Source organism: Homarus americanus, unplaced genomic scaffold (genome assembly GCF_018991925.1).
Source record: "Homarus americanus isolate GMGI-L3 unplaced genomic scaffold, GMGI_Hamer_2.0 scaffold51476, whole genome shotgun sequence".
NCBI classification, from domain to species: domain Eukaryota; kingdom Metazoa; phylum Arthropoda; class Malacostraca; order Decapoda; family Nephropidae; genus Homarus; species Homarus americanus.
This window is the reverse complement of record NW_024736148.1, coordinates 3,124,715-3,137,812: the sequence shown is the minus strand read 5'-3', so window position 1 is coordinate 3,137,812 and position 13,098 is coordinate 3,124,715. Positions and strand designations below refer to the sequence as shown.

Sequence of the window (13,098 nt, the reverse complement as noted above, 5' to 3'; positions counted from 1 at the left end):
CACACACCCTTTTTCTCCCTCTCTACTCCCACAGATATTGTGTATCTAGACAGTTGTCTCCAGCGACCGGCTCATCCACGCCATCGCCGTTGTCTCACATGAGGCATGCACCTCCCGTTCTGCCTCACATGTGCTATGCAACCCTGCAGACAACAAGTCTCCTACACCGCCTGGAGGGAAGGAGGGAGTATTGTAGTGGATTTCTCCCCTATAAACGCTGTTTGTCGCTGCATAGCCGACCCCGCGAATTCCCCAGTGTATGCCTCGTGGTCTAGGTCAACCAGCGCCGCCCACGGAGCGGGGGTCAACTACTAAGCCACGCCAACCCCCGCTATTTAAGACCTGACCTCGTGGTGATCGCTCTCTTTCTACCTACACCAACCAGCCAGCAACACCTCCACCTCCTCCTCCGCCTGCCTGGCGGTCCTCGCTCCCGCCGGCGAGCATGGCGACCCACAAGCTGTCCTCCTCTGAGCACCCTCACCAACCAGCTCTCTCTACATCACGCTTGTAACCATGCTGCCTTCCCAGTACCAAGCTGCATTGTACATCCAATACAACATGTATACAGAGAGCACATTGTGAGTTTCCTTTCTCCATCCCATCCTGAGTGTGAACCCAAACAAACAACCCATACCCCACAAATGGTGACCCCGGAGTGACCACTCACACAGGATGGAGGAGAAACCGATCACTCTCCCAATCTTCAAGCAACAAGCTAATAGCCGTAAAAGGTGTAGATTAGATGTATACAACATGTCCTTTTTTAAGGTACTTTAAGTGCCATGAGTTGTTAAGCATTATTCATTATATTTATATTCATACAATATGCAACTTATAAAAAAAAGCGTAACTGGGTTGGCTGTAAGAAGATTAGCTACTTATTTTATGACACACCCCTGCCCGTGACCCGCCCCCTCACCTCACCATCAAGTTTAATATAAATGACTTGTCTATGTCCACCAATAATAAATTTGATAGTTTTAGAATACTGAATTTAATTCAGCCATAACCTTAAATCTCTTTGGTAATTAAAATAACTCAATGTTTTTAAGTTTTGTAGATTCAGGAGCAGACGACAGGGGTGACTCAGTACGGGTCACATTATTCACATACTGTCCACTCAATAATCAGGACAATATGCTGCCTGCGAAGCTAATGTAGTCAATATTTACAAATATATTCTAATTAAAATCATTAATAAAAAGGAATTGCATAATAAATACTATTAATTTTATTATTATAATGGTATTAAGTGTAAAAATGCAAGAATTTCAAAATACATTGTACAACCCGGCTCTAATGATACACCAGCAGGGACCTGTGAGTCGTTACCTCCTTCACTAATAGTTGTTAGACAGTTTCCAGTATTTAGAGGTACAAGTATAACACACTCCATTTTAGTATCCATGCTGTACATTTAGAACCTTGTACTGAGTTATGACCTAATGAAATATTGATAAATACCCTCTTGATATACGGTGAACAATGACCACTGAATTTACGCAATTATATTAATGAAGTAGTAAATATAAATTATTTGAGTAATTGAAATTGGTTTGTTACTGTACGCAGGTGTCACTGAAAACACTTAGGCACTCGGTCTAGTAGCCGGAACCCTTTTCATTGAAACGTAAGCGATAGCATTCTTGTTCATGTACCCATATTTATGTATTTTGTGTACAGTTATGTCATAAAACATCTTCAGGTGAGGTGGTTGGACTCACTGCCCAGGGTGCATAGTCTTTGGGGGTCTATGCCTGGTACCATGTCCACAGCCAGGAGATTTCAGTATGTAATTTTTGTCCATCTGCATTTCTTAATACATGCTTTAATTTTTTTTTTTTTACTTCTATCCCCTTTGCCATACTTAGGTGGGCTAATACTGGCAGTGGGCCCATTGCCTGGTAATTATTTTTTTTTTTAAATAGTTTACCAGACTGCTAACACTAGGAGGAGTCTTTCGATGATGTTCACTTATACCACTGATGTTCTTTGGATGATAGTGAGTTATATAAATGATACCACAACTTATTTTAACTTATAATTATTTTATTTTATTTATATTTTTTCTCTACGATGATAAACGACCTGTAGTGATCAGGGTATGAAGGATGAGGGAAATTGCGGGGTAAAGCAAAGTGAAAAATTTATCATATGACACTAAAATGATGTCTCCACATGCTTTGTATGTGAAGAAATTAATTATTTACCGGAAATATTCCTCCGAAAAATCTGCCGTGTTGGCTTGTGGTGTCATCTGCTCTTTGTTTCTGTGCTACAACCGAGCCGCTCGGTTTGAGCGTACTCTCACGTCCACAAGAAACGTTAAATTACACCATGTCACTTCAAGAAAGTTGCTTTCATTGGTACCAAATATCGAAGTAAGTATTTTCTGTTTAATATGGTGGAGGGCCCCGGGGTAGGGGGTTAAGTAATGTTAGGCAAGATTCTTTGGTGGGTTAGGTCAGGTTTTATTAGATTCTGTGCATTGTTGTATCATTTTTAATACTGTACTTACTATCATCCAAAGAACACCTGTGGAAAAAAAAATGAGCGGAATCCAACAATGAGTTCTGGTGTTAACAATCTGCTCCAGAACCCATTAGAACCTTACCTAACCCGTGCCTTGTCATTTACATTTTCATACTATCAGTCAAACAACATCTCTAGAAAAAAATAAATATTTCAATCTACTATAAATTGTAATGAACACACCTGATGAACTTGTTATTTGTGTCTTGACATGTACGTAAACAAAAACAGTGGATGCTTCTGTACAGTAGACAATGTGAACCAAAGCATGGTTGCCATGGGATATCCGACGGAACCATAATTATGGTAAATAATTTGGTAAAGGTGTAGATAACGGCTACCACCAGAAGGAATTGTCCGAATTGGTTGAAATTTTTTTTACACACAAATATGATATTAAACACGAAAATGGAAATGACAATGCATAGAACCTAATAGAACCTGACCTAACATACCTATAGGTTGGGTATGTTAGGACAGGTTTCATTAGGTTCTATGCATTGTCGTGTTAATTTATGTGTTAAACAACTTGCCTTAATATTGAGATTGATATACATCAGCAATGGCAAGGAGGAATTCGTGGAAGCGTTCACCATCATTTATAGAAAACGTCTCTTGAAGTGGGATTCAGCTAGGTAAAAAAAATGGTGCCGGGAGGAGAATTATGAAGTGGGATAGAGCAAAAAAAAAATATAATAAAAAAAAAGTCATAATAGAAAGTTGTCATTTCTTTTAATATACAGGTACTTAAAATCATCAAAAACAATAAGTACACCAAATAAAAAGAAAATCAACAAATGACTTCTGGTGGTAGCTGTTATCTACAGTTTTACCAATAATTTATTTCTTTGCCAACAAAACACGTAGAGACGTCAAATTACTGCCATATGATCAGTGTTCACAGGGTTTTTACCCCTGTCATTTCCCTCTTCTTTTAGGCACTGACCACTAACAAGTACTGTAATTTATGATTGAAGGATAGGCTACAAAGAAATACAGATACTGTATTCGCCATTTAGAGATCGTTCACTTTGCGATAATTCAGTTTAGTGATTTAAAATTTCTAACGCCCCTGGTTATTTAACGATCTGCAATTGTTCGGTTTCGTGATCTATAACTCGCTGGGAAACCTATTTTCAAGGCCGACACTAAACCACTTGGAAAGGGAGCTGCTATAGAAGATACTGCCTATGAATTAGCCAACCTGAATTTTAGAAATGATTTTAGAAATCATAATCTAGCTTTTGCAGCAAAAAACAGAAAGGAATTTTTTGGTATCCAGAGGAGGTACAGATCTAGGTTTGTTATACAGGCATCCACTGCGTTACGGAAGGGTTGCGTCCCTGGAAAATTGACCGTATCGCGAAATTCCGTAACGCGAAACCTATTTTCCCATTGACTTCCATTATCAAACTGGAGATGCGTTCCTGAGGATTTTTTTTCGGCCCCAAAAAAGTAATTCAATCACTTTTATGAATGAAAATAAACATTTATAAACACATACAGTACATTAAATAATTTATGATATACCTTCTTAAAACATCAAGTTTAATATCCAATGTAATGCCTTTGCGGCTTCTTTTTGCACTACTGCGGTCACTTCCACTTGATGGCCTCTTTCCAGTCATCTTGAATAAGGGTAATGCACTGTACTGTACTTACTGTATGCTTGTAAAAGTTAAATTCCGGCTTTGGGAACGATTTTCAGAGAAAATTAAAATTCCAGGTTTGAGGAATTCTGGCTAACAGAGATATTACTGGATTGCACTAGTGTTTACCCTGCCTTTGATCATTGCAATCTGCGCTTTCCTTTTTGCTCTGTTTATTATCAATCACTGTGCATCGTTCCTATTGATGTTCATCGCTGTTATTGTTGTGACTTTGGCGTGTTATCGAGTACTGTACAGAAAGTTCATTACCCTGTACTATTGTGATATTGTGTACGGAAGTGATTGCTCCTCCTTCCCCCTCTGCTCTTGTCAGCTAGGAGGTAGACCAGATAAGAACTGTTTATTGTATTCCCTTTGTTTTTGACCTTATAATAATTATTTTTTTAATTTGTTTGCACATTCTGTATGAACGAATGTGTGTGCATGTAAAACAGTAAAAAAAAAAATGGGGAAAATTACATGTATCTACCCAAAATTATGAGTTGAAGAATAAAGTATCTCACAACTCACCCTTATCCGCTCTGAGTGCTACTGGGTGGCAAGTTGGCCAGGTGTCTCCGCTACACAATTACGTGCCATCTCCATGGATATTATTCCTCGTTTCTGTCCCGCTCGTCAATGAAATCATTTAGCCATCTGTTTTTCAGGAATGCATCCCGATCACTAAATGGTGCATCCCTGTAAAAAAAAAAATACTACAATGTTGTTGTTTAGATTTTATTACAGGAAAATATGAACGAAATATTGTATAAAAACGCATTTGGGCCGTCTTCTCCACCTTTACCAATGATAGTTACTAAGAAGGCCTTCTTTCTGATTAATCTAAACTAACCTAACCTTACCTAACCTTACCTTACCTTACCTAACCTAACCTAACCTAACCTAACCTAACCTAACCTAACCTAATCTAATCTAATCTAATCTAACCTAACCTTACTATCTAACCAAACCAAGTGAATCTCAACCTAATCTATCCTAACCTTACCTAACTTAACCGAAAACACTCAAAAACAAGAAGATAATTATTTAGTACCCCTTCATCAGTTAAGTTTTTGTTGTACAGTAATTTGACTTTTATGCTGGGAAAGATTGTGTCAGGTTCTCAAAGGACTGATTGGCATTTTTTGTGTGTGTGTTTTAACCTCACATTTTCCCTTGTCTTTAAAGCCTTTCCCCACTTTATTCAAATCATTGTTGTAGTTCCTTAAATATACATCAGAGATGAAAATAAAGATCAGTAGAATCCTGGTTATCTGGCACCTATGGGCAGAGTTGTAAAGTAACTAAATAAATTTACTTAAGTACTGTACTCGAGTACCTTTTTGGGTAACTACTTTTTAAAAAGTACTCCAATATTTTAGTACTTTTACTTAAGTTTGGTTTTCTAATAGTTTTCCTCAAATACAATTGAAAAACAAATTTTGTTACTTTTTACATGCAAACTAATAATATATTTTTGAATTAATTTAATTAATTATTAACCATAGTAAAAGAGTTGTGTCGGTGGAGCCATGAAGGGTACAGTGTGAATGTGGAGAGACCCCATGCGGTCACATACCTAGAGGTTTTGCGAGGTGACGTCAGGTCAGGTGGCAGTAGCCATGACAGCGGACTTTCACTTTGATCTTCTTGTGTCCATTAGCACCTTGACCACCTACCTCGCCTAACCCAAGGACTAACCTATCCTTGACCTAGCTTACCCCCATATACCCCCCTCTCCCATCGAATCCCTTCTTTTCTCCCCCACATTTCCTTTAGGGGCTTGGTCTTCCCGTTAGACATCTGTTGCTCTTTGCATATACCTTTACCCAAAATGAATTTCAAAGAGGCTGTGGTTCTTACATGCTTTACATAATTCTGTCTTAGATATAAAGCCCTGTATCTATACATATGTGTGAGCCTGAGTGTAGTATTTAAAATTCTGCTTAAATAACTAAGAACCACTGCCCCCCAGAACCTGCCAGATGTTATGTGGTGAAAAAAATTCAGCCACTCATCAATTAGAATAAAAAAGTGACATCGCTACGGTCACACCACAATTAGAGGGACAGTTCACATCGAGTCTTAGTCGGACTCGGTCACTATGGAGGCAACAATCATCCACAAATTCCTCAATTGAAAGAGCTTGATAGCTACTTGGCATGCCCAGGGGATGGAGTGGAGCTACTGAGGTCTTTCCCAACATTATGTGATTTATATCTGAAGCTTAACACCCCACTACCTGCATCTTCTGCTTGTGAGCATCTGTTTAGACATGCTGGGCTTGTTATTTTTTTATTAATTTATTACACCCTAGGGGGCGACATGCCTAGCCGTAAGACCCTGCAGTCAAACATTAATACATTGGTGTTCGTATCTTGCAGAACATGCTATGATTTGTGATATGGAGACAATATTGATATGATTTAAGGACAATGGGAATTAGCACCCACCAAAGTGGGGGTAGTGTAAAATAATTGAATCTAAACTATTAGGAATAAGTAGGTGTTGAGATGGTAGTTAGTGACTCTTCCTGTGGTAGGAGGTCACTGACAGTGGAACGGTCAAGGCAATAATGTTTAAGGATTGGGACAGTTACAGAGTTTACAGGAAGAGAAGTGCAGGTCATCCTCCACCTCAGATAGGTCTGTATCCTCATTTAATGCGAACAGAGACAACATTATGTCTGCAAACCACAAGACTACGTCAATGATACTTGTGTGGATAAGGAAGAAAGTGATCGTAGTGTTGGATAGATTTTTTTTCAGCCCGTTCACTATCCCTACGATGAATTGTAGGGGGAAGAGTGGCTGAACGTATTCTCTTTAGGTAGGTCATGCTGGGCTTAAATTTAGGTCTAAAAGATCCTGATTGAACAGCCATAATTTTGATAAATAATCAGTAATTGATTAATCTCAAAAGAAAGATTTGCAAATAAACATGTGAAATGCCATGTATCTTTTATTTTTATCTGTAGTTAGCTAGTTTTTTTTATAATTTACTGTGGATTTATTTTAATATTTGAAACCGTAATATCTCCATTACCCGGAATCCCTCAAACCTGAAAATCTCCAATATCCAGAATTTAAATTTCCCGAGGGGCACATTTTCTAGAAATTCCGTGATAATTTTCCCAGTACAATGGTCCCTCGGTTAACAAACAGTTCGATTAACGAAATTTCGGTAAATGAGTTAGCTCCCATAAGGATTTTCAGTTCGATTAACTGCCATTGATCGGTTCTCGAGGAAGCTAGAGATGAGAAAACAAAGTGGGGGAGAGAAACCAAAAGAGGGAAGTTTAGATAGCAAAGACTTGTGCCATACCCTGTCAAATGCTTTGGAGATGTCGAGGGCCACGATGAAAGTTTCCCCATAATCCCTAAGTGAGGATGACCAAAGATGGGTGCAATAGGAGAGCATATCACCAGTAGATCTTGCCTGGTGAAAGCCATATTGGTGATCCGACAAAAGAGAAAGGCGTTCAAGGTAATGGAGAAAATAGGAGCTCAAGATAGTTTCGAAAAAAAAAAAATAAATATATATATATATTTATATATATATACTGTGTATATATATATATATATATATATATATATATATATATATATATATATATATATATATATATATATATATATATATATATATATATATGTATGTATATATATATATATATGTGTATATATATATATATATATATATATATATATATGTATATGTATATATGTATATGTATATATATATATATATGTATACATGTATATATATATATATATATATATATATATATATATATATATATATATATATATATATATATATATATATATATATATATATACATACATACATACATACATACATACATACATACATACATACAGTGACCCCTCCGTTAACGAACTCAATCCGTTCCAGAAGGTCGTTCGTTAACCGAAAAGTTCGTTAACCGAAACCATTGTTCCAATGGGTTTTTGGGTAATTGGTTCCAGCTCACCGAAAATTTCCTAAATTCAACAAAAATGGTAGAAAAGTTCACTTACTTTGAGGTGTGTATGTAGAAGGCTCCTGGATGATGATGATGATGGGATTTATAATGGGGGTGGAGGAGAAGGAAGAAGAGAAGGCATTGGGGTGGAAGAGAAGTCACCCCATGGCGCCATTTCACCCATAAAATTTTAGCTCTCTGGTGTAATTCAAGATTATTTTCTTTAAATCAACACTGCACTGCATTATATATTGTCAATATGTAAAATATATTTCAAAATGACCAATAATTTGCTTGGAAACACAGAAAACATGTTGAGGTCGGTTCGTAAGAACTTCGTTAACCGAATTTTTTTTCGTTAACCAAATTGAAGATCCTTATGGAAGGCAGTTCGTTAATCGAAATTACGTTAACCGAGGTGTTCGTTAAACGAGGGGTCACTGTATATATATATACATACAGTGAACCATCACTTTACGCGGTTAATTCAACCCACGGCGGCCCGCGTAAAGTGAGAAACGCGTAAAGTGAACAACATAACATATAGGATTAATTGAAATAGAGACCGGGCCGACCTCCAAACTCCACTTTTTCAGACACAATACCTATGTTGTAGTAAAAATAACTTCTTAATTTTATGATGGTATGCACACACAATTAATAATTAAGAGAAATATCAATAATATTAGGTTTTTTAACACTTACATTAGTAGAAAAAATGGCTGGGCACACGGGGATGGGCGGTTGGTTCCGAGGCAGAGGGCAGATTATTGGCCCTCACCTGTGTCACTTGTATCAATTGTATCACTATCCACCACAGAGGCTTGCAGGGCCTCTTTGTCAAACTCCCCAAAGTCCATATAAGTCCATATCCTCACCATAATTATCACTATCACTGACTTGGGCCGGCTGTGGTGGGTGGCGGGTGAAGAACTGGTAATGTTTTGATGACTGGGCGACCTTGTGCGCACCATGTTCGCGCAGCTTACACAACATGGCGGATGGCGGGAGGTTTGGATCCAAAAATGGCGCGGCTCGCCAGCCGCTCTCCGCGTAAAGGGGTACACGCACCGCGGAATGTGAGCATCCTGGGTTCCGGCAGGGCACCGCGTAAACGTGGAAACGCGGAATGTGGGACCGCGTAAAGTGAGGGTTAACTGTATATGTATGTATGTATGTACAGTGACCCCTCATTTAACGAACGCCTCGGTTAACGAAATTTCGGTTAACGAACTGCCTTCCATAAGGATCTTCAATTCGGTTAACGAACAAAAATTCGGTTAACGAAGTTCTTACGAACCGACCTCAACATGTTTTCGCTTGCACTGACCGGGCAACCAGCTTTAGTATCAGTCCGCCTATACATTAATCGGTTCTAGGGCTTAAATTCCTTACTATTTTAGTAAATATCAAGAAGTTTATACTATTCAATAGTTTTAAAAGTTTAATATTAACTTTTTTTAGTCATTTTAACAATTATTGAACATAATTGAAGGTAAAGAAATTAGTTTCTGGCGTGCCATCCAGCCTGTTAACACACCAGACAGGCGTTAGTCTCTCTCTGTTTTCAGTGGAGGTAACATCTTGCTTGAGACTCTCTTCAACTAAACGCTTTTTTCTGTGTTTCCAAGCAAATTATTGGTCATTTTGAAATATATTTTACACATTGACAATATATAATGCAGTGCAGTGTTCATTTAAAGAAAATAATCTTGAAATACACCAAGAGAACTAAAATTTTATGGATGAAATGGTGCCATGGGGTGACTTCTCTTCCACCCCAATGCCTTTTCTTCTTCCTTCTCCTCCACCCCTATTCTAATTCCCATCATCATCATCATCATCATCCAGGAGCCTTCTACATACACACCTCAAAGTAAGTGAACTTTTCTACCATTTTTGTTGAATTTAGGAAATTTTCTGTGAGCTGGAACCAATTACCCAAAAACCCATTGAAACAATGGTTTCGGTTAACGAACGACCTTCTGGAACGGATTGAGTTCGTTAACCACCGCGGGGTCACTGTATGTATATATGATATGTATGTATGTATATATGTACAGTTGTACCCCACTTAACGCGGTCAATTGAACCCAGAGGGTCCCGCGTTAAGTGAAAACCGCGTTAAGTGAATAACAGAACATATGGGATTAATTCCAATAGAACCCAGCCCGACCCCCAAACTCCACTTTTTGACGACAAATAACTATGTTGTAGTAAAAATAACATCTTAATTTTATGATGGTACATGCACACAATTAATACTTAAGAGAAATAGAGAAATACAGTCGCCAAGTTAATGTCCATTCAAATAATGGACTCAACTCCCTCCCCCTCTTCTCACACTACACTCACTGGCTCTTCCCTCTGAGAAATTTTTGGGGGAAAACCAGGTATAGTAATAAATAATTCCTCAAACTAAAGTTAGGATAATATAATTGACATTGCTGGATTCCTTGTAAGACCAGGAATATTTTGAATATAAATGTCATATATTTTTCACAAAAGATAACATAATTACCTAGAGAACAATTTTTATCTAAAAATTGTATGTTTAATGCAAAATATATGTTGTTTATATTCAAAATGATCACCAAATTATAAGAATTCCAGCAATGTAAATTATATTCTGGCCGGATAATTTGTATGAATTTTATGAGCTGAAACAAATATCTACAGTTAATAAAAAAAAAAAAAATATTCTTCAACACTATCTGTCAATCAAAGTACCCCACCTTGCCTTCCCCCCCCTCTTCCAATCACCCTCCCCCCACCCCCCACCAATCCTCCATTCAAGAGTTTTTAACATTTAGTATTAAATAATACCTCAGATTAAAGTTAGGATAATATAATTGACATTGCTGGATTCCTTGTAAGACCAGGAATATTTTGAATATAAATGTCATATATTTTGGACAAAAGATAACATAATTACCTAGAGAACAATTTTTATCTAAAAATTGTATGTTTAATGCAAAATATATGTTGTTTATATTCAAAATGATCACCAAATTATAAGAATTCCAGCAATGTAAATTATATTCTGACCGGGTAATTTGTATGAATTTTATGAGCTAAAACAAATATCTTCAGTTAAAAAAAAAAATAATTCTTCACCGGGTAACAGATGGTCGGTCGGTCGGTCCCTCCCTCCCCCCCACCCCCCACCACCAACCGTCCCAAGGAGATGTGTGGGATAACCACTAAATTTTAATAAATAATACCTCAAACTAAAGTTAGGATAATATAATTGACATTGCTGGATTCCTTGTAAGACCAGGAATATTTTGAATATAAATGTCATATATTTTGGACAAAAGATAACATAATTACCTAGAGAACAATTTTTATCTAAAAATTGTATGTTTAATGCAAAATATATGTTGTTTATATTCAAAATGATCACCAAATTATAAGAATTCCAGCAATGTAAATTATATTCTGGCTGGGTAATTTGTATGAATTTTATGAGCTAAAACAGGCAGTCAGGCAGGGTGGTGGGTGGGGGGTGGTGCGAATCTAAAAATAGCTCTCGAGCCGGACACTCACCGCGTTGCTGTGGAAAAATCCGCGTTAAGTGAAAGTTCAGCTTTGGCAAGGCACCGCGTATATGCGAAAACGCGTTAAGTGAAAGCGCGTTAAGCGGGGTAATACTGTATATGTATGTATGTATGTATGTATGTATGTATGTATGTATGTATGTATGTTCTTACGTACGTATATTTCATTAGCCCAATAAAGCACGTGGACTTCTACATGTAATCAACACCTCACCCCTCATTATTCGAACCCACGATCTTATGATTGTGACCGGGGAACGTTACCTCTGGGCCACCAGGACACTAAAAGCAGTCCTAGACTGTTATATTTCACACAAAGCCTGTTCAACGAGCTTATGGCGCCGTGAACCTCTAATGGGGACTACCCGTGCTGCTTAGGTGTCAGAGTAACGTTTTACCAAATCTGGCATCGAAATACGAGGATCCATATATATTTCATTAGTCCCAATAAAGCACACGGACTTCTACATATAATCAACACCTCACCCCGGGGCCCCCTTTTTTTCGAATTAACAATGGTACAGTGTACAGTATAATATGCACACACATGCAGTACAGTATATTTATACTGTACTGTACTTTGCTAGGAAAATTATTGCAATCCTGAAGTATGGTATGATATACTGGATGTATTGGTTATTGCCAGAACCTCTTTTCTGTTATGCAATAACAGTATTTTACAATGCTCTCAAATATCATCTTTCAGGCTTTAAAGGTCACTAAGAAAGAGGTAATGGAGCGGTTTCGACCGTTGATATCCCAGACTAGTAATTTTGTAGGTAAGCTCTTCAGTTGTATTTTCAGTGAAGAATACTATACAGTACTATACAGTACTGCTAGTACTGCACCTGCTTAGATGTCTAATTTTGCTGATGCATGAAAACTCTGCATGGTATTAGATAGCTTTTAGCATTATACTACTAACCTTTGCACTCGTGATGCTTTTGCAATATTATGCATGAATTTGAGTTTGTAGAGATTAGTACTATACATTATGTGCCTTATTTGTGTTTACATAAATGCATGTAAAACTTATAACTGACTGACATCACATTTCTTGGTACAGTACTCAGGTTGACAATCCTTTATCCGAAATCCTTGGGACCAGATGCATTTCGGATTTCAGAATTTTTGGGATTTCAGAATGGTTATTTTTTATTTTATTTTATTTATTATTATTATTATTATTATTATTATTATTTTATTTTTATTTTTTATTTTTTATTTATTTTTTTACATTGATCAGACCACCCGGGCACAGGTCACTGACCCACATTGGGGCCTGGGGGCTAAAATATAATAGTAATAATAATAATACTAATAGTAATAATAATAATAATAATAATAAATATAAATATAAATAATA

The 13,098-nt window shown here is 37.2% G+C and overlaps 1 protein-coding gene across 1 annotated transcript in view; it reads left to right on the top strand.

The window, feature by feature from the left end:
* The first annotated feature begins 1,302 nt into the window (after nt 1-1,302).
* The window catches only part of LOC121872048 (TBC1 domain family member 5-like), a 110,282-nt gene continuing 98,486 nt past the window's right edge, over nt 1,303-13,098 (top strand). The window contains exons 1-2 of the mRNA XM_042374716.1: nt 1,303-1,323; nt 12,439-12,511. Coding sequence (XP_042230650.1) covers nt 1,303-1,323; nt 12,439-12,511 — 94 coding nt within the window. The remainder of the gene's footprint in view (nt 1,324-12,438; nt 12,512-13,098) is intronic.